General features: G+C 46.0%; 1 protein-coding gene across 2 annotated transcripts in view; it reads right to left on the reverse strand.

Moving 5' to 3' along the window:
* Positions 1 to 211: 211 nt before the first annotated feature.
* The window catches only part of SCARA5 (scavenger receptor class A member 5), a 389,331-nt gene continuing 362,881 nt past the window's right edge, over positions 212 to 26,661 (reverse strand). For both annotated transcript variants that reach the window (XM_063441974.1, XM_063441975.1), the window contains one exon: positions 212 to 780. In XM_063441974.1, coding sequence (XP_063298044.1) covers positions 644 to 780 — 137 coding nt within the window. In that variant the 3' untranslated portion in view covers positions 212 to 643. The remainder of the gene's footprint in view (positions 781 to 26,661) is intronic.

Below are 26,661 nucleotides of genomic sequence, written 5' to 3' on the forward strand. Positions count from 1 at the left end.
CAAAATGTATTTGCAGACACAGGGCTGAAAATGTTCATTGGTTTTCCCATATTATCCTATATTCATACATCACACTCATCCCTCCCGTAGCCTTCATGATTTTCTGTTTGTGAAGTGGTAGGTGGTAGGTAAGTGCTTTCATCATTGATACCTACGGGCATCAAGGCCAAAATCAGACTGGTTTATGGCCACATAGATGAGATTGGTCTACATCCTGTAACCGTAAGGATTTTTGTACTACTCCAAGACATTTGTTGTCAATTCTCTGAGAGGCACTCGCAACTCAGTACCATATTTACAGAATCGGGTCCTGCTATCAATCTTACAAGCATACCTGCATAGCATATGTGTTTATGGATTTTAAATGCATATTTTTCAGTATAGAAATGCGGTCCCCTTGATACCTGCAATAAACAATTGTGATTTTACTTGAGTTACTGTAGTGCACCATAAAATAGCCTTCCTCAAAGACGGAAGATAATAAACAGGAAGAGTCTATGCAATATTCGAACATAAAGCCTTCTTCTGGCTCTGGCTCACGCACAATACTTAGCTGTCTTTGCATTTGAAAGAGCTAGAGAGTGCTGGATTAGACCATTTTAATTTCATAAAAAATTATGTCCCAGTGTCTCCCACAAGCTGTTCATCCCTTTGTGCAAGTCACTCCGGCATCTTCGGCATGTCCACAGTTTGTCTTTCCAAAGCCTCCAAAATGACATTTTAGGAGAGAGTCCTCTGTCCCTTTGCATGCAACATCATCCATCCAGATTCTTCCCACACCTGCAAAAACAAGAGCATCTGTTAGTGATGTGCTCCCTGCTCTGCAATACCAAAAGTGAGTCAGAAAATAGTTAGTTCAATATATTGCTAGCCCTGCCAAGATGGTGAGACGAACTTTGTATTACATTTTACTTATCAACAGAAGCTTTATTCATAAGCTCATTACGGAAAAACTGATCATTAGCCATTCTATTAAAACTTGACATCTGCAACTGGCCATCAAAACTGCATTAAGATTGCCCCGGGCCGTAGGCAGAATGCCAGATTGGAACCCACTGAGCTCTGTTTTGTTACTGTTGGGTGTGTGAAAGTGTGTGTTGTGGATAACAATTGTGTGTAAAAGAGTCTGGGAGCTGTATGTGGGTGAGAGGGGGAGGCTGAGTGGGCCTGTGTGTGCTGGCTCAGTGTTGTGCATGTTGTGGCTGAATTTTGTGTGTGAAGGAGTCTAAGGTTTATGTGTGTGTGTTTTTTTGTGTGTAGGGGAGTTTGCGTGTGTGTGAAATATTTGAGTATATGGGGAAGTTGTGCTTTTGCCCCCTACTGGTTATCTTTTTGGCAGGAGGGGGCTGATATCCCTAGTGGTCTGATGAAGAGTGAGCTGGAGAGCAGCATTCCTGGTTGTGGTTTGTACCAGCATCGGTTGCAGAATACTTTAAGAGCTCCATCTGCTCAGTTAATGACTCAGAGTGCTCACTGAGTTATTGACCAGGAGAGGTGAGGAGAGTATACTGTGACGAAAGCAATTTTGCCACCGTTTTTTGGAGAGGACCAATTGCCAGACTTTTGCCCAAAGACTATGTGCCCTGCAATCTCACTTCAGCCCTTGTTATTGTCTGACCCCACCCTTCCTTGTACTATAGTGCACTTTTAACATTGAAAATAGACCGGCCGCACACCGGCCCGGTGCAAGGATTTTTGCCGCCCTAGGCAAAAGTAAAGTTTGCCGCCCCCTCCCCCCCCCCGTGACATCACAATGCCCCACCCATATGACCTGCCATGTTAACTAACACTATTGCTGCAGTGCCGCCGTGTTTACATTAAAAGGCCTGCAGGGACAGGCTATAGACACCAGAACCACTACATTAAGCTGCACGAGTACCTCTTTCTGTGTTATGTGTTACCCATGTATAATTGAGCTGTTTTTATCAAGTTCAATACAAAATAATCACTCTTTCTTGTCCATTATACGAGAGCTGAACAGGGGTTAATGTAAGGAAGTTATAAATTAAGATGCATAGACATGAATCCTGTTTGCTGTCAAGAGTGGAACACAAAGCAAATGGTCCCAGTAGGTTTGAAGAATGTTCAAAATGGAAAACATTTGCAGGTCCAGCAATCAGGACAATAAAGTACCTACTATTTCCTGGAATGATGTGTCCTAATGTCCCTCGTATGATTAATCTATTCACATTCAGCTGGTGTCGGTATAGTATGCCCATCATGCGGTTAATTTATGGAGATGATCATAATATATCTGGACTCAGATGATAATATGTTAAAGCTGTAAATGATAATGATGTGGTGCAGAGTTCACATTCTGCACACAATAAATTAGATGCTCGCTTGCCATTGTGTTGTGTTATGCACCCAGGAGTAAATGGAGAATTCAGCTGACAGATGCACTGGTATGCTGAGGCGAAGGGCGACTAAAGACATTTTTGAGTCCTGAAAACAACTGTAACATCTCAAGCGTCTTAGTTCTCTGCATTAAGAGAATTGCAAGTTTCAAAGCTGGTTGTCTACAGCCAATCAAACAGCTAGATGGTTGTTGATATCCTGGCAGTGGTCGTATTATTCATCCAGTAACCATGGTAACTCTGTATACAGAGAGAGTGCATCTTCAGTTGACGTTTTAGCCATCACTATATATAAATGATAATGTCACCTTACCATTCAGAAATAAACTAGGTTACAAAATCCCAATCAATACAAAATACAAGAAGCAATCTTAATGCAACAATGAAAATATGTCTGTATATTCTCTAGCAATTTACAGGGAATATTTTATGACTATAAAACCATCGTTCCACCATGTTTCATTTGCTCAAGAATTGACTTTAAGTCAGCACGCTGGATAAGGTTCTACCTGTTTATTCTGACTGCAGCACCCTTTCAGCACTTGACTGCTGACCCATATCCAACCCACCGTTGCCCCCCAATAACACACTGGACATCTTCTTAAGGTGATAATGGCATGGTCACAGCTTATTTAAAGCATAACATAATATTGTTAAAACCTGTCAAATGTTGGGTCAGAGCCCCATAGACAGTTCTCCATTATGCTCTTCAAGAGCCCAACACAGCCATCAGCCATGTGCCTACTGTAGTCTCCCCAAGGTGACACTGCGTCATACTCCTTCCTTTGACTGTGCTTTCTAGAGAACCAGACAGCTGTGACACTAAAGAAGACAAAGAGAGACCATGCAAACACACAAAGAAATCAGGGAGGGAGGGTGGAAATTTCAATCAGGGTCCCTCAACTAATCCTGCTGACTGGTAAGTCCCCTCCCCTCCGTTCCCTCTAAAACTCCATAATCTTCTGCAACATTGTTGCAACTTTAATACCAACCCACAATCCATGGGCAGCAGTCATGCTCCCGCTTCCCCATTTGTCCAGGGGGAAACTTACGTTTAAGTCTACAGAAACTTGCCTGGTTCAGATAAATGTGGCAGATTTGAAATTGCTATATTTGCATGTGAGTTATCCAGAAATCTAAATCTAATTCAATCCTGCAAGTCCAGACCATTCTGTGACCCCAGGCTGTCTGTCAATCCTGAAAGCCCAGCCCATTATGTGACCCCAGGCTGTCTGTCAATCCTGCAAGGCCAGCCCATTTTGTGACCGCAGGCTGCCTGTCAATCCTGCAAGGCTAGCCCATTTTGTGACCCCAGGCTGCCTGCCAATCCTCCAAAGCCAGAAAATTCTGTGACCCCAGGCTGTCTGCCATTCTGTGACCCCAGGCTGTCTGCCAATCCTGGAAGGCCAGCCCATTCTGTGACCCCAGGATGTCTGTCAGTCCTGCATGGCCAGCATATTCATTGCTGCAGGGTCCTAAGTCCTAGCTTCTTCAGTGATATCCCTCAACCCTCAAGATCATAAAGTGATGAATAGCTCTTCCCACCAAAAGAAAGGAAAGCTCTCCATATAGGAATGGAGCATCATTAGCTACCTATGGTGTTAAGGAAGGTGGTGGGCACTCATGAGCTTGGTGCCTTGCAACTTGGTAGTGCTCTACGCGGAGTTATGGTAAAGCTCCGGCAACTTTACTGATGTGTGCCAGGATGCTCTGCAGGGGAAAGGTGTACTCACTGTTGGCCAAACTGACCAGGGTTACTCGATCAGAGAACCTTGAGATGGAGAATTGCATTTTAAACTTGTTTTCCCACATCTGTTTGTAATCCAGTTGGTGGTGTTTACTGTGTCCTTAGTGATTAACCTGTTAAATACACATGATTAGATGTTTTTCACTGTGATTTTCTGGATGATTAAACCTTTCAGGGCTGGAGAGGGATTTCCATCACCAGGGGTCCATAGTCTCTATGTAACAGGCTAGCCTGTGGGCCTCTCTGCAAGGTTCTGCTAGACATCACAATATATAATATTTCTGGGTGGTTAAATTCAGCACTTATTATGGAATCAGAAAATTCATCTAGCAAACCAGTATCAAATAAAATATACTGGTTACTACTAAAAAAAACAAAGTCAGAGGCTTCTAAAAGCATCCTTGCACAAAACACACATTTGTGTATGTCCTAAAGGAATATCGCAAGGTGCCGCCCTGATCAATAGGAATTTGCAGTTTGTTTCTTTACCATTGTTTAAGATATATTATAAATTAGCCCCGCTTGCTGTGTTTGCATGTGTTCTTCACGGTAATCAATAATCATTCTAAACAAAACATGTAACAATAGCATTTGAGGGAGGGAGAGTTACAATGTATCGTTTAGGCAAGACCTCATCACAGTCCTTGGTGTGTTGCCAAGCCTTTCACCACTTATCTTACGAAGAAATTTAATTATCCCTTTGGCCCAACTCATCACTTATAGCTTGAATTATGCCATCTGTACTGCCAAGAGAATGTTCCATTCCATCAGTCAAGAGAATGGCCAATGAAACAGTTTGCTTGATATTTATCTGACTCGTTCGTATTTCTTTTTTGATAGTTTTTAATGTGATTATATATTCACACAGACTGTGTAGTAGGCACACAACGCATGTCCTGTCAAAATCGGATGCCTGAACGGGCATCAACTTTTCAACACCTATTTCTAGCCCAGATTTCCTAATACAAATATCACAAGTGAGATTTATATGTAATGTTTATCTCAGATTTTACAATACATTTGTCAAAACAGTGTTCAGTACAGTAGATACGAAGCTTCAATGTAAGGCTAGATGTATCCAGTAGGACATGTGGTTTAATCATCACGAAAATCTAACTTATAGACATTGAGAGCGTCCTAATTGTATAGAAATAATGCCAACCCCTCAAAGGAAAAAATAATATAGGCAAATGTACAATTTAGTACAACGCAATTTAACACTAATTCCTTAACCCGTTTGTTTTTCAGACAGCATCTGGGAAGATTCTTTAAGGACCACTTCAAGCACCATAACATCTACAGCTCGCTCTAGTGGTTACATAGGCGAAGATGTGTTTTTCCGCCCCCCCCCCCCAAAAAAAAATTATATATTTTCCTATGTGCCTCTCAACCAGCCCCTCTCCCCTCCTCGTCCATTAGTGGTCTCCTCCCTTTCCTGTCTCTAATTATTCCTCCCCCCTCCCCCCTCTTTTCCCTGTCCTTTGGTGTTTCTCCATGTCCCTTGGTGCACCCACCACCCTCTTAGTGGTCACACTCCCCTTCCTGGTGTGCCTCCTACCTCTCTTGTAGCCTTGCCGAGCGGAGTGGATCCCCTACAGGATCTTCAGTTTTCTGAACCCGCCCGGACTTACAAGAAGTGCTCTCTCAGTGAGCACCTCCTGTCAGTCCAGCTGGGTACAGGAAACAGAAGCTCCTGTACAACGCTCTGCTCTGTCATGCTACACTCAGTGGTGTATACACACTGACAGTCACATACACTTAATGACAAACACACAGACGTCACTGACAGACACAGGCTCACTGATCTGACACACACTCACTCATTGACAGACACACACACACACACACAAGCACACACACTGACAGACACACACTGATTAACACTCATTGACAGTCACACTGATAGTCACACACGGAGTCAATGAAAAACATACTCTCATTGATTTGACAGACACTCAAACACACAGTGACAGACACACACACGCACATACACACACATGCACACACATACACTTACATGCACATACTTGAAGACACACACTCACAGACACACATACACTCACTCACTCACAGACACACACACTCATTTACAGACATACACGCACTCACTCACAGACACACACTCACAGACACATACTCATAGACACATACTCATAGACTCACTCACTCACAGACACATACACTCACAGACACATACACTCACAGACACATACACTCAGTAATTATTATTTTTATAATTAAACATTTTTCACCCAGCCTCCCTACTTGGAGAGCTAGCGTGGATCTGTCCCTGGGGTCCAGTGGGGCTGCTGGGAGGCGTGTGACTGTGTTTGAATCCGTAATCTGCTCCCTCGCCTCACGGGCTGTCTACTGATGCCGTCATATTCCGGCTCCTATGGTATCAGCAAATGGCACTCAAGGGAGCAGAGCAAGGAGATCAGAGCTCCCTCGCCGTTTCTGATTCAAAAACAGCCGTGCCGGGGGGTCCAGAAGGTGGCCTGGCAAGAGGAAGCGCTTTTTCTCCTGCCGGTCACTGAAATTTTGCGCCCCCAGAGCCGGTGTGCCCTAAGGCTTCTTGGGACCTGCTGGGCGCCACTCCCCTTCTCATCTACTCCTAAAATATGGTCAGAAGTTCCTAATCATACACTTCCATTAGCCCTGCTGAGCTAAATTTAGGGCTTAGTTCATCTGCTGAGATCTGATGAAACCTCATCCAGAGACTCTATCTATTCATACAGAGACCCACAGAATCTGCCCGGTCATTGTGAGAACTATTCCCTAATTACTACTTAGAATCACAAATTAGTCCAAAATACATATGATTAATTACATTTTTACTTTTCACTAGTAAAAACTAATGTTCAGCTTTAAGGAGGTTGAATTGCAAGTTTGAATTGAACAAACCCTATATTTTATTTTGTCTTGATTTCTCTAAACAAGATAATTATTTATATTCTTTACTGGAAAGTCAGATGTATTGCACATGTAGGTTTATAAAAGTATTAGAATCAAAACAGTTTCTGTACCGTACAATGTTTTGATGCTTTCCACTTATTGATGAAATGTTTATCCGCATTCACTTTAAATAGCCTGGTGGTCTAGTCTAGCCTAAACTTATTTAATTTTTTAATGGTAAATCATTTTGTACCAACATGCAAAATAAGTCCTGCGCTCAAACTTCCTCATTACCAGGGTGGCAGAAATTACCATAGTACACATCAGCCCCAATACATACAGTAAAAAAAAATAAAAGAGTTACCTGCGCACTATCCTGAATTCCTAGGCATTGTTATATAAGTAGTGCTTTTTTAGTATCACTCCAATGGCCATTAAAGGGTAAGCTCGGGGGGCGGGCCTGGCAGCCAACATGAATGATCGCATTCAGAGTGTGCTCCGTGCGAGAAACTCCTAAAGTGCCTTAAATCTGAACTTTTGCCTCACCACTCAGTGTGCACTTCCTGTCAGTCAGGCCAGGTACAGGAAACAAACTCTTGTACCGCGGACCGGAGAGGAGCTCGGCCACGCTACAGGGGAAGGGAGGTGGAGGGGGGTGAGTAGGGAGACCATATGGAGGGGGGGGGATAAAGAGACCACAGGGAGGGAAAGGTGTGAGTAAAGATACCACGGGGGTAGTAAAGAGACCACAGGGAGGGAAAGGGGTGAGTAAAGATACCACAGGGAGGGGGGGAATAAAGATACCACAGGGAGGTGGGGGGGAGTAAAGATACCACAGGGAGGGGGGGACTAAAGATACCACAGGGAGGGGGGAATAAAGATACCACAGGGAGGGGGGGAATAAAGATACCACAGGGAGGGGGTGAATAAAGATACCACAGGGAGGTGAGGGGGGAGTAAAGATACCACAGGGAGGTGAGGGGGGAGTAAAGATACCACAGGGAGGGGGGGGGACTAAAGATACCACAGGGAGGGGGGGAGTAAAGATACCACAGTGAGGGGGGGACTAAAGATACCACGGGGGGAGTAAAGATACCACAGGGAGATGGGGGGAGTAAAGATACCACAGGGAGGGGGGGAGTAAAGATACCACAGGGAGGGGGGACTAAAGATACCACAGGGAGGGGGGAGTAAAGATACCACAGGGAGGGGGGGAGTAAAGATACCACAGGGAGGTGGGAGGGGAGTAAATATACCACAGGGAGGGGGGGGACTAAAGATACCACAGGGAGGGGGGAATAAAGATACCATGGGGAGGGGTGGGGATAAAGATACCACAGGGAGGGGGGAGTAAAGATACCACAGGGAGGGGGGGAGTAAAGATACCACAGGGAGGTGGGAGGGGAGTAAATATACCACAGGGAGGGGGGGGAGTAAAGATAGCACTGGGAGGTGGGGGGGCGAGTAAAGATACCACGGGCAGGTGGGGGGGTAAGTAAAGATACCACAGGGAGGTGGGGGGGGTGAGTAAAGATACCACAGGGAGGGGGGAGTAAAGATACCACAGGGAGGGGGGGAGTAAGGATACCACAGTGAGGTGGGAGGGGAGTAAATATACCACAGGGGGGGAGTAAAGATAACATGGGGGTGAGTAAAGATACCACTGGGAGGTGGGTGGGTGAGTAAAGATACCACAGGGAGGTGGGGGGGGGGAGTAACGATACCACAGGGAGGTGGGGGGGGGGGGGTAAAGATACCACAGGGAGGGGGGAGTAAAGATACCACAGGGAGGTGGGGGGGGGAGTAAATATACCACAGGGAGGGGGGGAGTAAAGATACCACAGGGAGGTGAGTAAAAATACCACTGGGAGGTTGGGGGGGGTGAGTAAAGATACCAGGGGGGGGGGGAGTAAGGAGAACACTGGGAGGGGGGAGGTGAGGAGAACACAGGGAGGGGGAGGTGAGAAGAGACTGCTAGAAGGGGGTAGAGGAGAGATCGCTGGGGGGGAGTAGAGGAGAGACCACTCAGGGGCAGGGGAGAGCTCTAAGGGACGGAAGGGAGAGCTCTATAGGACAGGGGGCGGGACAGGGAGCTCTTGCACACTTCCCACACACACAATGCATCCCTATACATACACAGAATCACACAATGAATCCCTAAACACACATGCAAACACACACTGCTTCTCTTACATGCACAGAAATACACCTTGCATCCCTTATGCATACAACCAGAAACACACAATGCATCCCTTATAAACAAACACACACACTGCTTTCTATCCCTTACACAAAAACACACTGCTTCCATTAAACACAAACACACTGCATCACCTACACAAACTGGTATCCCTAATCACTACGTTTGATAAGCACACACATTAGATCCTCTACAATAACACATAACACATACCCTACACACTCCACTCCCTGTGAGCAAACTCATGGGTAGAACATGTAGGTGGACTTATGGGTGGGCCTTATGGGCATACTCACCGTCAGGCCCTGGGGCCTAGACCTTGAGCTGTGTAAGGGGCCCCCAAAAAATGCAGCTGCTTCCTGTTCTCCCAGAACATTAAATTTTGTGACCACAGTTATAAACAGCCTCCAGAGATTCTGTTCTACACCAACCAGTGGAGCCAAACTGCAGCCAGAGCCCATCACCATCCTCATCTGGTTGTAAGTAGGCAATCTAGTATATTATTAGTGACATTAAGCTCTAATTTACCTCACATTAAAGGGACACTATAGTCTCCAGTCCACTGCAGCTTAATGTAGTGGTCCTGGTGTATATAGCCTGTCCCTGCAGGCTTTTTAATGTAAACACACACTGTGTGCAGCACTGGCGTTAGTTCATATGGCAGATCATATGGGTGGGGCATTGTGATGTCACATGGGGGGGGACACAAATTTATTTTTGCCTAGGGCGGCAAAAATCCTTGCACCGGCCCTGGGCAGGCGCAAGTCCTCACACCAGCCACAATGCCTTAGGGAATCCACTCTCACAAAGCTGGATGCAATCTTTACGGAATTCTGGCGCAAGCTTAAGGAGAGACAAATGAGTGCAAGCAAGCAATGTTACTCAACCCCTGCGTATGAGGGCTCCATGCCCGATGCAAAGCATCAGAACAAGCCCACATCTAAGTGCCGGAATAAACAAGCCCAGACATCCACTACATATCTGTGCCCTGAGTTGCCCAGGACCTGCTACCTTATTCCCAGACTGAGGGCCTTAAGGGGTATAACCACAAAGCAAATTCCACATCCTCGGAGGATGAACAAACGCAGCCAGTCGAGATCCGGTTTCTTGTAGCAATGGGAACTGTGTGCTGATTCTTACTAAGGACTGGGGGCAACAGAGGGGCCCTGTAAGAGCCGATGGGACTTCTCCAGTAGCAAGCGAACATTGACCATGCACTGAGCTGGGGGCCCATCTGGAGACACAGCAACCCATATGTCAACGCATATTTGTGTTTGTACCACTGCACAATAAAAATAAAGAATTATAAAAAAAAAAGGATAAGCTCACCTGCCAAAGCAAGGCAAAACCTAGGTGAGTCCTACAATAATAAATTATCTTGCTTCTTTAAACTGAAAGGTCAACTCGCTAATGAGACAGAGGGGTATTTTTCTAACCCCCTAAGCACTTACACACACAAAATATGGGGTTAATACATGTCTAGGAGTTTAGAATAATAAACTCAAGTAATGTTTTCTTTGTCTTTTATTGTATGTATTAACTTTGAAGTGCCGAAAAAGTGAAGTGACGTGTTTGGTAAATATTGTCACTCAGTGTCACTTATTTCATGAATATCAAATAAAAAAACTGCTGATCAAAGGAGTCTTTATTTAGAAACTTCAATGGGTATTCACAAATGGATGGCATCCAGCTAACTTTGGGTATTTACAAAACACGTTTTTAATTAAGTTATGAAGGTAGAATAGACTTGTGCATGCCCAAAAATATTTTTTTTTTTTTTCAGGCGACTCAGGTTTCGTTCATGTGGTGTTTCATTTCCACAAATTTCGCTCATGTGATCATTTTGGCAAAACCGATTGAAAAAACCCAAAATGGCAACAATGCAATTATTAGTGTACTGATGAATACATGCATAACAAATTAACAAGAGATTGTTGTGCCCACCTCGGCCTGCACTTCCTGTTCTCACAGACTGCATGCGGAAGGTGGGGGAAGGAACTATGAATGGAAGGTGGGGAGGGAGATATAGATGGGGAGAGATGGGCATGGATGGAATAGATTGGGAGACAGACAGACATGGAATGGGTAGGGAGACAGACAAACATGGAATGGGTAGGGAGGGAGACATGGATGAAAGGGGGAGGGAGATGTGGGAGGAGAGAGATTGAAGAGGGGAGAGGGAGACATGGATGGCAGATATTCATAGTCAGCAGTTAAAGCCTAAAATGATATTTCCTTTCCTACAAGTGAATATTTCAGAGTTAAATTTAAAAAAGTATTTACTTTTAGTTTTTTTTTTTTTTTTTTATTAGAGTACATGTTGCCGGACATTAGAAACAGCTAAGCTATAACTTCAGATCTGACATGGAGATCAAATATCACAGCTGCAATTATGGACACACGGCGCTACCAGAAATCCAATAACACAATCACTAAAATACATTATATATATATGTACATACATATTTATATTTCTCACCCCTCCTGATGGTATTTTTTTGTATTTCTCATTCTCGGACAAGGAGTCCGAGAGTTATGTGCAGTATCTCAGCTGTTTCTAGATGAGCACTCTTCTGAACAGAGATCTCAGATGTCTATCTGGAATCTTCTGAAGCTACTCTCCAAAATAGTGCTCACAACTGGGACTACTACTGCCTTTAATTTCCACATCCTGACTAGCTCCTATTTCAGTCCTTGGTTTTTGTCCATCTTCCTTCTTCTTGATGTTATGGTGACTGGGTATTGTCACATCTTACACCACTGTCGGATTCCATTCCTTGTCTACCATCACTACATGTTAGACCTCTAATAGGGATGTGAGTATCAGAACTAGATCATGTAGCAATGGAAGAAGGTTGCCTGGTCTGATGAATCAGGTTTTGTTTTAGATTAGGTAGGTGGCTGAGTGCATCATTTACCCGAGGAAGAGGTGGCAGCAGGATGCGAAGAAGGCAGGCCAGGAGAGGCATTGTTATGTTCAGCTGGTAAACTTTGGGTCCTGACATTCATGTGGATGTTACTTTGGCATGTACCACCTACCTAGAGATGGTTGAAAAATATGTACACAGAAATGGTTCCCTGGTGACAGAGGCCTCTTTCCGCAGGATAATGCACCCTGCCACAATGCAAACATTGTTCAGGAATGGTTTGAGGAACATGACAAAGGGTTCAAGGTGTTGCCTTGGCCTCCAAATTCCCCATTTCTGAATTTGATTGAGCATCTGTGGGATGTATTAGAACAACAAATCCAATCCATGGTGGCTCCATCTCACAACTTGCAGGACTTAAAGGAACTGTTTCGAATGCCTTGGTGACAGATACCACAGGACACTTTCAGAGCTCTTGTGTAGACCATGCCTCGACACATCAGAACTGTTTTGGCAGCACAAGGGGGGACCTATATGATATTCAGTATTTGGTTTTAATGTTGTAGCTGATATTGGTGGATGCTTTCAGTGTACAGTTCAGTATTTAGAGTCGCAGAGAAAATAGCCAGGTCTTTTCGTGAATAGGCTTATTCCCCGGGTGAGATGTAAGACGTGTTTGACATGTGTATTTTTGGAATAAAAAAATGAATATTATAACTTGTTCTCAGAGTTAATGGGAAGAGTCTTGGATGAACTTTGCAAAGCTTGATAGAAAAACGGCAGAGAGTCAGCATACAGTGTATGTAAAGTAACTAGATAAATACTTAGAGTCATTGAGTAGGTGGGTGTATTTAGAAAAATGTTTGTCCTTTTTTATGAATTGTATACAAAAATATATTTTTTTATTACAATTTTCATATGCAGTTTCTTTAAGGTTGGCTTCTTCTAAAAGACCTGGCCTATTTAACCTTGCTGTCCAGCCTTTATACATTTCCATATACGGCTAGTTGTTCCCATTCAAGTATGACTCACATGTGCAGCTGCATTAGCATTTAATTCTTAGCTACTGCAAAGCAAAATGTTCATGTTTGTTACAATGTCCACTGCGTATTCTAACTACCAAACATGTCCCACCCGTGCATTCCACTAGGATTTTTTTTCTTTGTACTTTTATATATTTTGTTCTGTTTGTCTTCTAGAAGTCTATGATTAAAGCAGTAAATAAAGCTTTTGAAATACGAAAGAAGATACAGCGTGCAAAAAAATAAAAATCATACTTCTTGATTCATATCTCTAATGTGCTCATTTCCAAATGTCTCAATGCAAGCTCTGGTGTATGCCTCACAAATCTCCTCTTTACATTTTTGTAATCAAAGTACAGATGGATGAGACTCAATGTTCTATGACCCTTAAATAAAAATTACATTTTATTTAAAGGAAATTTACTTAAAAGGTTAAGGAGGGCCTGCCCTTTCACTCAGCAGAAAGTTAATTCTTTTCTTTACAACCACGATCTAAACAGACAGCTTTCTCGTGAAAAATAAACCAATTTAAACCGGAGATTTTTTGAAATGTAATCAAATTACAATTCATCCTGCAAATTTTTAAGGCAAACGTATAAAAGTTTACGGACACATAAGGGTCTTGTTACATAAAAAGTAGGCCCATAATTTTTTCAATGCCGTCAGGTGGAAATACCCTTGGAGATCCAACCTGGAGGTCAGATTATTTAAATCTGGAATTATTACCATATGATTTGTTCATGATGAAACAAAGTCCTGTAATGAACATTGTAAGGTAATCGGACAAGTATTCAAGGCCATGTTTGGCATTTTTATTGTTAAAATATTTCAGTGGCGGCAACTACAAAAAAATAAAATAAAAATATTTGTTTATTAAACCATTATATGCTTTTGGATATAATTTGCATGCATGTGTCTTGTCATTGTCACAGTCTCTGAATCACGTTCCTCCCTCCCAACATGACCTTGTGGCACTTTAACATTAGGAGACTGAGTTTGTTTAAATTGTGGTTTTTGATGATGTTACTGTGATACCCATTTGGATAATATCGTTAAACCAAGACCTACACAATATGACAGTCACAAGAAGGCATTATGAGTTAATATGAGCATTTTGTAAAGTAACTTAGTGTTATACCAGTTAATGCCAGTGATAGTGAATGTGTAGGCGCATATATCACTGTAGTTGGAGGTGTATCCTGGTTTTGTGCTGCCCTAGGCAGGACAAAACTCAGGCGCCCCCCCCCCCCCGCCCCCGTGCCACCCCCACCCAACCTTTCCCCCCGCCCCGCATTCTAAATACACACACACACACATTCACTGACAGATACGCATACACTAGCTAACAGAAACACACACTCGCTAACAGAAACACACACACACTAACAGACACACTCACACTCAGTAACAGACAAACACACTCACTAACAGACACACACTAACAGACACACACTCACTCACTAGCAGACACAAACTAGCAGACACACACACTCACAGGCAAACACACACACTAACAGACACACACAGTCACACACACACACACACTAACAGACACACACTCACAGGCAAACACACTAACAGAAACACACTAACAGAAACACACACTAACAGACACACACTAACAGACACACACTAACAGACACAGACACACACTAACATACACACACTAACAGACACAGACACACACTAACAGACACACACTCACTCACTAGCAGACACAAACTAGTAGACACACACACTCACAGGCAAACACACACACTAAAACACACTAACAGAAACACACTAACAGAAACATAGAACATAGAATGTGACGGCAGATAAGAACCATTCGGCCCATCTAGTCTGCCCAGTTTTCTAAATACTTTCATTAGTCCCTGGCCTTATCTTATAGTTAGGATAGCCTTATGCCTATCCCACGCATGCTTAAACTCCTTTACTGTGTTATCTTTGAAACACACACTAACAGACACACACTAACAGACACACACTAACAGACACAGACACACACTAACATACACACACTAACAGACACAGACACAGACACACACTAACAGACACACACTCACTCACTCACTAGCAGACACAAACTAGTACACACACACACTCACAGGCAAACACACACACTAACAGACACACACAGTCAGACACACACACTAACAGACACACACAGTCAGACACACACACACACTCACAGGCAAACACACTAACAGAAACACACTAACAGAAACACACAGACACACACACTAACAGACAGACACACACACTAACAGACACACATTAACAGACAAACACACTAACAGACACAGACACACACTAACACACACACTAACACACACACACACACACACACTCACCCACATTAACACGTTTTTTAAAATGTATTTAACACCCCCCCCAGCCTCCTTACCTTTGGGAATGCTGGGGGGGGATGTCTCTTCCTCCCTGGTGGTCCAGTGGCTGCTGGGCGAGCGGCACTGGCTGGTGGGCGAGCGGCACTGGCAAGGGAGCACTTCCTCTGAGCTGTCTGCTCAGCTCCCTCGCGCGCCTCAGAGTAAGGCTGGGAGCCGGAATATGACGTCACATTCCGGCTCCCAGCCTCACTCTGCGGCGTGCGAGGGAGCTGAGCAGACAGCTCAGAGGAAGTGCTCCCTCGCCGACCGCCCAGCAGCCCAGCATGTCTGTTAGCCGCAAGGCTAACAAGACATTTTCCTTTGGCATTTGGGGGCGGCTTTTTTTGCTGCCCCCTGGAAAATGCCGCCCAAGGCAAATGCCTTGTTTGCCTCGCGGCTAATACGCCGCTGACTGTAGTGATAATATGGTGTAGGAATGTTGTATTATTACAGTATTAGTCTAAATATAGCGCCATCATATTTTGCAGCGCTTTACAACATTATAAAAGGGAACATTTAACAATAAATTAGACAATTGCTAAAAGTTACAGGAACAATAGGTTGATGAGGACCCTGTTCAAACAAGTTTACAATCTAGAGGAGGTGGGGTATAAAAAACACAATAGGAAGGGCATCGAGGGGGATAGCAACTAAACAACGAAGTAGGAAGGTGAGAATGGAATGTGGCCCTTTGAGAGAGCACAAGAGACACAAAGTAACAAGAAGTTACTCTGGGAAAGCATAATCTTTCTTGAAGAGATGGGTTTATGAGGGACTTGATCAGAGAAACCTTTTAAATTCTCCCAAGCATATGAATGCTGTAGACCATTGAATAGGAACCATACGAATAGGCTTGTACTCCTAGCAGTCAACTGGAACAGCATGCAATAAATCCTTCCCCTCAATAATGAGACGACACATCACTTTGAGGGTAAAACAGGAACTCTCGACTGGCTCATCCAGCCTGGCTTTTATTTCCAACTCACACATACAGGCCACACCCAGGGGGAGGCATCAAAGAACCAATGACATAGATGTTACCTCCCACACATCCCCTCCCCTTAGTGTGACACATAATCCCATTATGCATACAGTGTAAAATATACTTTTACACAACTTTCATAACTTTAAAACCATACATCCCATTCACATAAAAATACATATCCACAATCAATCTATTCAGGGGAACAACATATTAAAAAATGGCATGAATCCGACCAGGGGTTCAAAAGTTACTAAAAGTATCTTTTGTCCCTCCTGTCTGGCAGAAAAACATCCCCACAATGCACCCTGGTTTCCTCCCTTCTGCCCTGGAGTTAATTGGAGAAGTAATCCAATTATCCAGGACTAGAGGCAGACTCCATTAACCACATGGTTGCAAAACGACATAAAACACTTTAAAATACATAAAGTCACATTTATACATAACACACAGACATTTCACCTATCCCCAGATAGCTGGGATCTGCGCGCACAAAACTACCGAATAGCGCGCAGATCCTACTCACACAGTACAATTGCCATGGAGCTAAAGTCTTTCCCATAGTCTTTCATTATATGAATAGGCTCCATGGTATGGCTATCTGGGGTATCACATTCCCATAAAGTCTGGTCCATAGTCCAAAGGCAAGAGGCGGGCAATCAGCCCCCTCCAAGGACACGTGGCGAGGTCGGTTTCGCCACAAGTATACACTGAATGAACATTGGGAGAAATATGACAAGAACCACAAGAGAACAGTGTCAAAGAGACAGAGGGGTTAAAGAGTTTGAAAAAGGAGGATCTAGCCTACAATAGATCATAGTTACTTTAATAAGAGTAGCAGTCTCAATAGAATGGAGGGGGCGGAGATTGAAAAGGGTCGACAAGAGAGTTGGAATTGAGAAAACAAGCCAGATGGGTAAAGACAAGTAATTCCTGAAGATTTGAGGAGAAAGATATAGGATTGTGAGAGTATGAACTTATGAGAGCATAAAAGTATGATTCTTTAACAAGGGTGAGGGCTGCATTGTACGAACGCAAGATTAATTTATAGTGGAGACATCTAGTGCGAGATTTTCTCCAGATAGCAGGTTGACTTAGTGTGCCACGGTTGGAGGTGTGTCCTCCTTTAGGTGTACGTTTGTAGCAGGGCTCTAGTTTTCAGGGCAGAGGTGAGGTTAGCGTAATATAAGTAGATAACCAGAGTGGAGCAGGAGAAGGTAGGGTTGGAGTTTACAGTTGCTGGAGGTCAAGAGAATTCAGATTACACCTGAGGTTGAGAAGGGTTAGGCTGAGAATGTTGAGTGAGGGGGCTCTCAAGAGCAAATAATAAGAAGGGGTGATCTGAGGGAGGAGTGTTACAGATATTAGAGACTGTGCATGCATCTGAAAAAATAAGATTGAGAGTATTGCCAGCTACGTGCGTGGTAAAAATTAGCCCACTAGGATAGGGATAGGGAGGAAATAATTGAAAGACGTTTTGATGCTACTGAGGTCAAAGGTGGGTTAACTGGAATGTTGAAGTCCTCAAGAATTAGAAAAGGAAGTAAGAAATCCAGGCAGCAAAATAGTCAAGGAAGAGAAGAGAGGAACCGGGGGAGGGGGGAGAAGAGAGGAACCGGGCGGGGGTGGGGGGGGGGGACGGGTTAAAATAATGTTTTTAGAGATGGGTTTGAATTGAGTGAACTTCAAATGAGGAGAAAGAGAGGGAAGGGTGGGTGGGTAGAGGTGTGAAGGAGCAGTGGGGTGAAAGCAGAAACCCTAACCCTTACTGTCAGATTGTCTTGGGTTGTGAGTAAAATGAAGACCACCAAAGGATAATGAGGCAGGGATAGCAATGTCAGAGGGAGAAATCCACGTTTCAGTTAATGCTAGTAAGTTTAAGGAAATTAGGACAAATAAGTCATGGACAACAGTTGATTTAGTGATGTTGCATACAGAGCGTGCATTTCAGAGGGCAGTGAGAAAGGAGGACTTAGAGGGAAAGGTACATAGGATGGACTAAAGGTACACATGATGGACCATAGGATATAAGATTGATGGGGTCTTGGTGTTGGCACAAAGTACGTTAGCAGATAAAGCATCAGGATTTGGAGAGCCATCACCAGCTGCCAGGAGCACATAGGCAGAAAGAAGGAGTAAGATTTAAATGTTTGGGGTGAGAGCTTCTATTTGGAGGCTTTAGAAGCTGCTTGTGGAAAAATGTTGGAAATGCATTTGGAAAGAGCATGGGATGAATAGAGTGGGAAGGAAAATAAAACAGGGGCAAAGAGGTGGTGTAGGGGGTATATGTTAGACTGTTGTTTATATGCTCCTAGCCAAGTTAAGGTATACAGTTCGACTTTGTGGGGAAAAGCTTAACCCCTTAAGGACCAAACTTCTGGAATAAAAGGGAATCATGACATGTCACACATGTCATGTGTCCTTAAGGGGTTAAGCTAACTAAGCCAACCAGACTTACTCTCACTATACTGTTAGAACTGCTAATCTCTACTGTGTCCCTAACTGGTTTAAAGCTGTGGGAAATTAATTTAATCTCTGAATTCTCTATTTAGTACATAATGTGAACATCCTCCCCTCTCAGGTCTTGACTGTTAATACTTCTAAAAATAGTAGTATTCACTAATATCATTTATCCTTACAACACTTGAAAAGCTATAGGAACTCCATTCGTTAAAGAAATATCCCACACACATAAAGCACATAACGTTTCTGAAATGCTTTATGCATCTGCAGAGTTTCTAAAAGCATTAATTTCAATAGAACTCTGCACTTTTAGAATTAGGGGCAGGAAGACGTTCCGAAGCTGTCAGAGATCCAAGAAGGTTTTCTTCTGGTTCCGTTAGCTTCATGGAGTACCAGGCGTGCTTGTTATCTCCCTTTTTAATGAGCTGCATTACAACTTGTCGAGAAGCATGTGCACACGTGCTTCTCAATTAGAACCATCTGATTGGTGTATTCTTTGGCACCGACTGAGAGGACTTGCAAAGGCTGCAGGCAAGCTGTTTTTACATATACTATCAATAAAAAAAAAATGCATAAATAAATGCATTACATTATCTACAAAATAATGATAGTGATTTTTTTTTTTCCTTTTAGTCCTTCCCAAATTTTTACCTACAGCACAGGCAGTCCCCCTGCAGGTTGCCTATTGTAGCCTTATGACCGCTCTTTCAGAGCAATCATATGGCCCGCGGGGGCCTAATTTGCAGAGGGGGGACTGTCTGGGCTCTCAGGAAGTCACACCAGACCTGGAGTAATGCCAATCATCAGCGAAGGAATGGCGGCGATCAGCTGAGTACATAGGATGGTTGGGACTTTCTATGCACCCCATTGGCGTTTAGGCTCGGCTCCTTAAGGACAACATAGAACGCCCACCATCCAGGGACGTATTAGCCGCGAGGCAAACAAGGCATTTGCCTTGAGCGGCATTTTCCAGGGGGCGGCCAAAAAAGCAGCCCCCAAATGCCCATGGCAAATGTCTTAGCCTTGCGGCTAACTAAAAATCCGGTCTGGCGGGTGGGTGGCGCTGGCGATGGAGCACTTTTCCCTGAGCTCTCTGCTCAGCTCCCTCGCGCGCCGCAGAGTGATGCCGGAAGCCGGAATATGACGTTATATTCCGGCTCCCAGCAACTCTGCTGCTGCATGCAAGGGAGCTGAGCAGAGAGCTCACTAATCAGTGCTCCCTCGCCAGCGCCGCCCACCCAGCAGCCCAGCAGCCACTGGAGCCCAGGGAAGGGAGAACCCCCCGCCAGCATTCCCAAAGGTAAGGAGACTGGGGGAGTTAAATAAAAATAAAAAAAGTGAGTGTGTTAATGTAAGTGTGTGTGTGTGTTAGTGTGTGTGTGTTAGTGTGTGTGTCTGTTAGTGAGTGTGTGTGTGTGTGTGTGTGTGTGTGTGTGTTAGTGTGTGTGTGTGTCTGTTAGGGAGTGTGTGTGTGTCTGTTAGTGAGTGTGTGTGTGTGTGTCTGTTAGTGTGTGTGTCTGTTATTGTGTGTGTGTGTCTGTTAGTGAGTGTGTGTGTGTGTGTCTGTTAGTGTGTGTGTCTGTTAGTGTGTGTCTTTTAGTGTGTGTCTGTTAGTGAGTGTGTATATGTCAGGGAGTGTGTCTGTTAGGGAGTGTGTTACTATGTGTGTGTCTGTTAGTGAGAGTGTATGCGTGTCTGTCAGTGAATGTGTGTGTGTGTGTGTGTGTATTTAGAAGGCGAAGGGTGGGGTGGCGCCTAGGGCAGCACAAAACCAGGATACACCACTGCCGCCATCCTTAAAGGGTTAATGTAAGGTTTTTATTATTGTTTTGAATATATGTTATCTGCTTTTATCCTAAATGGTTCTGCTTTTCCTGTGCTTTACTATTGAGGATAAAGTCCTCATCAAATCCTGTTTCATGTATGTACGTAGTGGGGAATCGCGATGCAGCCTAGAACAAACTCTAACCCCATTAAACCCCCCAATAACGACAGACCACTTAGTATGGATGAAACAGGCCACAGCATTTATTATCACAACTAAATTACTGCATAACACATCCATAACTTTATTTATTAAATCTCTTCTTTTCTGTAACCAAAACATGATACATAAATAAGCATAAATTAACATATATACATATATAACTCCACCCATAGTGTTATACAGTGACCCAACCGTCCTTGCCAATAAAAAACATGGAGTGGTTCCTAATCACCACTCCCTCTCACCTCCCCCCTCGTCATAAAAATCCTTCCAATGCCTGCCATCAGCCGACCTTATCCACGCTCGATGGGCACGAGACCTCAGGCAACCTAAAGTTAAACCTTTAGAGCAGGGGAGGTTTGAGACCTTAAAAAACTTGTTCATCTCATTCCATCTACTTAAACGTAACCTCAAACTCAATTGGCAAGGACATACCCCCGGCTAGCTGCGACAAAATATAGTATAGGGTGGGCGGGAGGGAAGCTGTTTGCTGGCCCGAATCCCAAGTGGCACTGAGGTAAGACCTCCCCCACACTGTCTTACACAGAACATAATCACACCCACAGATTCTTCCCAACCAATCCCATGCATCTATCCCCACACTCCTACATGTGCCCTTGTCCGCTTAGCTGCGCTATCTCCCCAGGGCCTTGTATGTACGTAGTGGGGAATCGCGATGCAGCCTAGAACAAAATCTAACCCCATTAAACCCCCCAATAACGACAGACCACTTAGTATGGATGAAACAGGCCACAGCATTTATTATCACAACTAAATTACTGCATAACACATCCATAACTTTATTTATTAAATCTCTTCTTTTCTGTAACCAAAACATTATACATAAATAAGCATAAATTAACATATATACATATATAACTCCACCCATAGTGTTATACAGTGACCCAACCGTCCTTGCCAATAAAAACATGGAGTGGTTCCTAATCACCACTCCCTCTCACCTCCCCCCTCGTCATAAAAATCATTCCAATGCCTGCCATCAGCCGACCTTATCCACACTCGATGGGCACGAGACCTCAGGCAACCTAAAGTTAAACCTTTAGAGCAGGGGAGGTTTGAGACCTTAAAAAACTTGTTCATCTCATTCCATCTACTTAAACGTAACCTCAAACTCAATTGGCAAGGACATACCCCCGCCACAACCCCGCTGTTTTACGCCTAAATCAGCGGGGGACCCCACCACAACCAGCCATGGCCTGTTCCACCACTTCACGCAGCGCTAGAGTAACAGAGGTCAAGTCCGACCTCCAGCAAGCGCACCCCTCCCTTCAAGATACCCAGGCCACCTTTGGCCAAACCCAAAAGGCGAACTGGAAGTGTTCATGTTTTAGTTATTCATGTTGTCCGTTATACGTGTAGTCATTTTTGTTATGGCCATGACAAACCTAGAAACCCATCCATTCTGATGACCGACGGCAGCGCATCAGGGCACTCACATTGCGGAGTGCACTGCCAACAGGAAAGGGCGATAGGCGCAGCCTAGCCCCTGGGAACCTCAGGGAAGAAACAGAATGCGTAACATGTCCCGATCGAAGAGCACCCAAGTCCTAAACCACCACCGACCCACGTCATTCCACCCAGGGATGACAAAACCCCTGGACCCCATGAGGCGGGGCAGCTGACCCCGTATGAGGAGGAGCCACACCCCCTTCACGTAGCCGGAGCCAGACCACCGAACCTCCGCCATTCGAGCCCTCTGAACCATCGGCGCAGGCACGCCCAGCCTGGCGGTGTCTGTAGCCGCCCCCAACCAAAATAAATGCCCTTTGAATTCCCCACCATCCCTATCCAGGAAGTCGAGCCCCCAAGAGGAACACCCCAACTAGATGGACGCGGGGGTGAAAAAACCCATCTCCGAGAAACAAACCGGGGAGGAGGCCGAACAATCCCAGGGACGGAACAGTACTCCCAACGAAAACAGGCAAATGACGGAACCCTGCACCGCCCCCGATCGGAACGGTATAATACAGACCATCCTGGAAACCCATTACAGCTTGCCAGTACAAAATACAAACAGTAAATCTACATATGATACCTCCAAATTAGTGACAATGGCATCTAGATATACCCACACTTATCTGGTGTAGTTACAACAGCCTCTCAAGGTCGTGGCCCAGTTCCCGACCTTTTACAACATATACATAGACACAGAGGGGAATGAGATACGGCTGTACATAATCTAAAACAGGAACAGAAAAAAAAATAAAAAAATAAATGAATAAATTACCTAGTGTAATACCGCAAAAGAAAAGATAATGCGCTGAAACAAGATTGCACTCACAATATCACAGTGAATAAATCACCAGAACATGTGCCTGCCCGGATAAGCTTGGGCGGCTGGACGTCTCCACTCTCCACTGGAACTCCAAGCGGACCAAAAATGGAATGAGACTTCAATAGAGGTAGGTAGAGACTTCCACAGCTTGGTAGGAGCCCAACCATACCCCGTGCATCCCACCTACCCCAGGAGGATGCAGAAAGTCAACCCTGCAACATCCAAGAATTGCACAGATTCTATCGATGAAACAGCCAACCTCAACCAACTTACCCTTCCCAATGACAACAGCCATCGAGCTGCGAAACCTGAAGGAAATCCATTCCAACGCTTACTCAACGGAACCAAACATGTATATGAGCAGTCAAATCCCGGAACCCAAAAAAGAAACGTACCCATCCGTCACGAACCCTCCAACCTTACTGGAGCGGGCCCCACGCCGCCCCAGAGATTGCCTACAGACCAGCTTCAGCAGACCGCTGGACCAACTGACCACACCTCCACTGCCATACAAATCGAACCCGTGACACCTCCACCCGAGTACGCTCTATAATGAACAAGACAGAGCATCGGCCATCATATCGGTAACCACCGGACAAACCCTGACCAGCCTCCCCTAGCCTCAAACAGCACCGAGCCAGAGTACCAGAGTACCTCCGGGGTATAGGGTACTGTAACATGTGAAAGACAGCCAGCATCACCCCACGATGGTCCCCAGGGAAAACCCACCCCCTTGTTCGTGAGCTGGGTACCACATGCCTACCATGCCACCAGAAAGGGGGACCTCCAAGAACACCAGCGTCCGCCAGAGCCAGCGTATTGGCAAGAGGCAGCACACTCCCGAGAGCCCAAATGGCCCAAAACCTGCTGCGGCGGCGAAACAGTTGGAAGCCAGCAGAAAAGGACACAGGGGGGCAGATTGCACAAGCCAGCATTAGAGGAGGCCCAGCAGGAACACATACAGTCCCAAGGGCAACCCCAACAGGCAAAGCCCAGCGTACCCCGGAAAGCCCACGGGTAGCGCAGCCGAAACCCACAACGCCCCTCCAAGCCCCCGACGCCTCCTGCCTGATGCCCCAAACCGCAGCCAGGGGCACCGGCGTTTCCCTCACAGGAATTGATCCCACTATCCAGGAGACAAGAGCACACATCCCGACCCACGAATAAGGCCTTGGCCATGGAACTCAGAAACTCCAAAACACTATCCCAAGAAAACCACTGCAACAGCAGAGTGCGTACATGCGACACTGACGGCCCCACATAAGCGACATCGGGAGCAACTTACGTGGAGGCACATAGCCACCCAAATCTGACTATCAGAACACAGCCCAGAAACAACAACTCGACGGGCGTATCAGCAGCAGCCGGAAGACCAATTCCACCGCCGCCTTCGTCAGCAAGGCCCCAGGCCCCGCAGCCCCACCCACGCATACCGCTGCGCCGAGCCACCAACTCAAACCCAGCCCCCGGAAGGAAACGGGTACCTATAACGATTGGGAAGTAAGCTAATCGAGCGGTCTTGGGAAAACTGGACCCACACCACCCGAAGGAGCTCTCCCATGGACTGGGGGTCCAGCCCCGAGAGCACCCACGTCCCCATCCCGACAGATCGCAGAGAGGACGAAAAACGCACCGTGCTGAGGCACCAGGTGAGACCTAAGCAAAACCAGAGACCGGAGCCCATCCGGCCCCAGGCCAAGAAGGGTTGCACCGCCAACTAAAGTGCAAAACGTACCTCCACCAACCCAGCTCCTCCCACGGACGATACACGTCCGGAAAGTGTCCTGACCGCAGAACCCCGCAGCGCATGCCCGGGGAGCCCTCTCCCCGACCATGCAAACCAGAACACAGGGTGCATTTGAACATGTGCCATGGGGTGTAACCGACCAGAGCATGCTCCCCACGACCCTCCTGGAGCCCCTAATGTCCCTCTTAGTCAAGGGACCCCCGTGGCAGGAGGGAACGTCCCTGCAATAAAAGCCCCTCCCCACTATCTGCTCCCTAGCATTGCGCGCAAGCCAAGCGGGCCATATAAGCCCAGCAACACCCAGAGTCACACGAACTCGGGACGCTGCAGGAAAGCGCACTGAAACATACGATGCATACTGAAACTCAAGGGGGAAGGGGGAGGGGGAAGCGGCGGCCATGCACCTAAGTACTTGTATTCTATTTCAGTTGTTTACTTCCGCTTCGTTCTTTTTTTTTTTTTTTTTTTATTGTTGTTTTGCTGTTCTTTTATATATGTTTTGTTTTTTATTTCTCTTCAGTTTTCTTTTTTTTTTTTTTTTTGTGAACGATCAATCTTCATGTATAAGTCATAGCACTTTTGTCGTATGCACTTTACTTTTCTCTTTTTTATTTATTTTTTGTTGAAAATTTATTCCAGTTGGCAATTTACAGTGCATTTTTTTTTTTTTTTTGAGTGTGCAAGAGGACCAGACTGAATAAAGGAAGGAACAACGTATGCACGCGAAGCGCGAAAAGGAGGGGGGAAGCGTACTCACCGGTCGCAGCCTGGCGATCCAAGCCCGGCACTGCGCTCACAGAAGGCTGAGGCGAAGAATCAGCAGTCCCAGCATCCACAGAAGACATCGGCTGTGATCCAAGCGCCACCTGCTGGACGGTCCCTGAACAGCAGCAGTATCCTGAGAAGAAGCAGCAGAGAAGATGAGAGCCCACGCCCCAGAGGAGATGGCCGAGGTAAGTGACCTACACAGGGGTGGTGGGGTGGTGGTGGGGGGGGGGGCAGGCTAGGAAGAGGGGGGGGGGCAGGCTAGGAAGAGGGGGGGGGGGACAAAGGGAAGGCAGACAGGGAGGGACGGGGGGGGGGATAGAGCAGGAAGGGGGAAACAGGAGGGGAAAGGGAGGAAATCAGAGCAGGGGGGGGGGACCACCAGAGAGAGAGGGGAAGAGGATACCGGGCAAGAGGAGGGGGGACCAGCCAAGGCAAGCTGGGCCCCCCCAAACAGAGCCAACAGGGGAAAGGGGGAGGGGGGGGGAAACAGGTGAGACAGCCCTGGGAGCCTTCCTCACTGGCAGAGGAGGCTCCCGACGGGCAAGGGGACCCCCCCTGGACTCCCAACGGCGGTACCCATGTACCCCGCGCGGCCCGCAAGGGCCTACTCACCATCACACCTCCCCGCGGGCCGCGGGGGGACCTGGACCGTCGCCGGGCGGCCGTCTGCCGCCCGGATGGCTGTATCCGCCGCCCACCGCCCCCGGACCGCAATCCAGCACAGGCGGCCGGGGCGGATGGTGTGGAGGGAGACCAGCGTGTAGGCCGCGCGGCAGCCGCACCAGGAGGCCACGCGGCGGTAGCAGGCCGCATCCCCGCCTTATAGTAATAGGCCGTGCGGCCTGCTGCTTCCGCCGTACTAGGCAGTACTTCCGCGGTACTAGGCCGCATCCCCGGCCTGGGAGTACCAGGCCGTGCGGGAATGGAGGCGGCTGGCCTC

This window comes from Pelobates fuscus, chromosome 2 (genome assembly GCF_036172605.1).
Source record: "Pelobates fuscus isolate aPelFus1 chromosome 2, aPelFus1.pri, whole genome shotgun sequence".
In the NCBI taxonomy this organism is placed as follows: domain Eukaryota; kingdom Metazoa; phylum Chordata; class Amphibia; order Anura; family Pelobatidae; genus Pelobates; species Pelobates fuscus.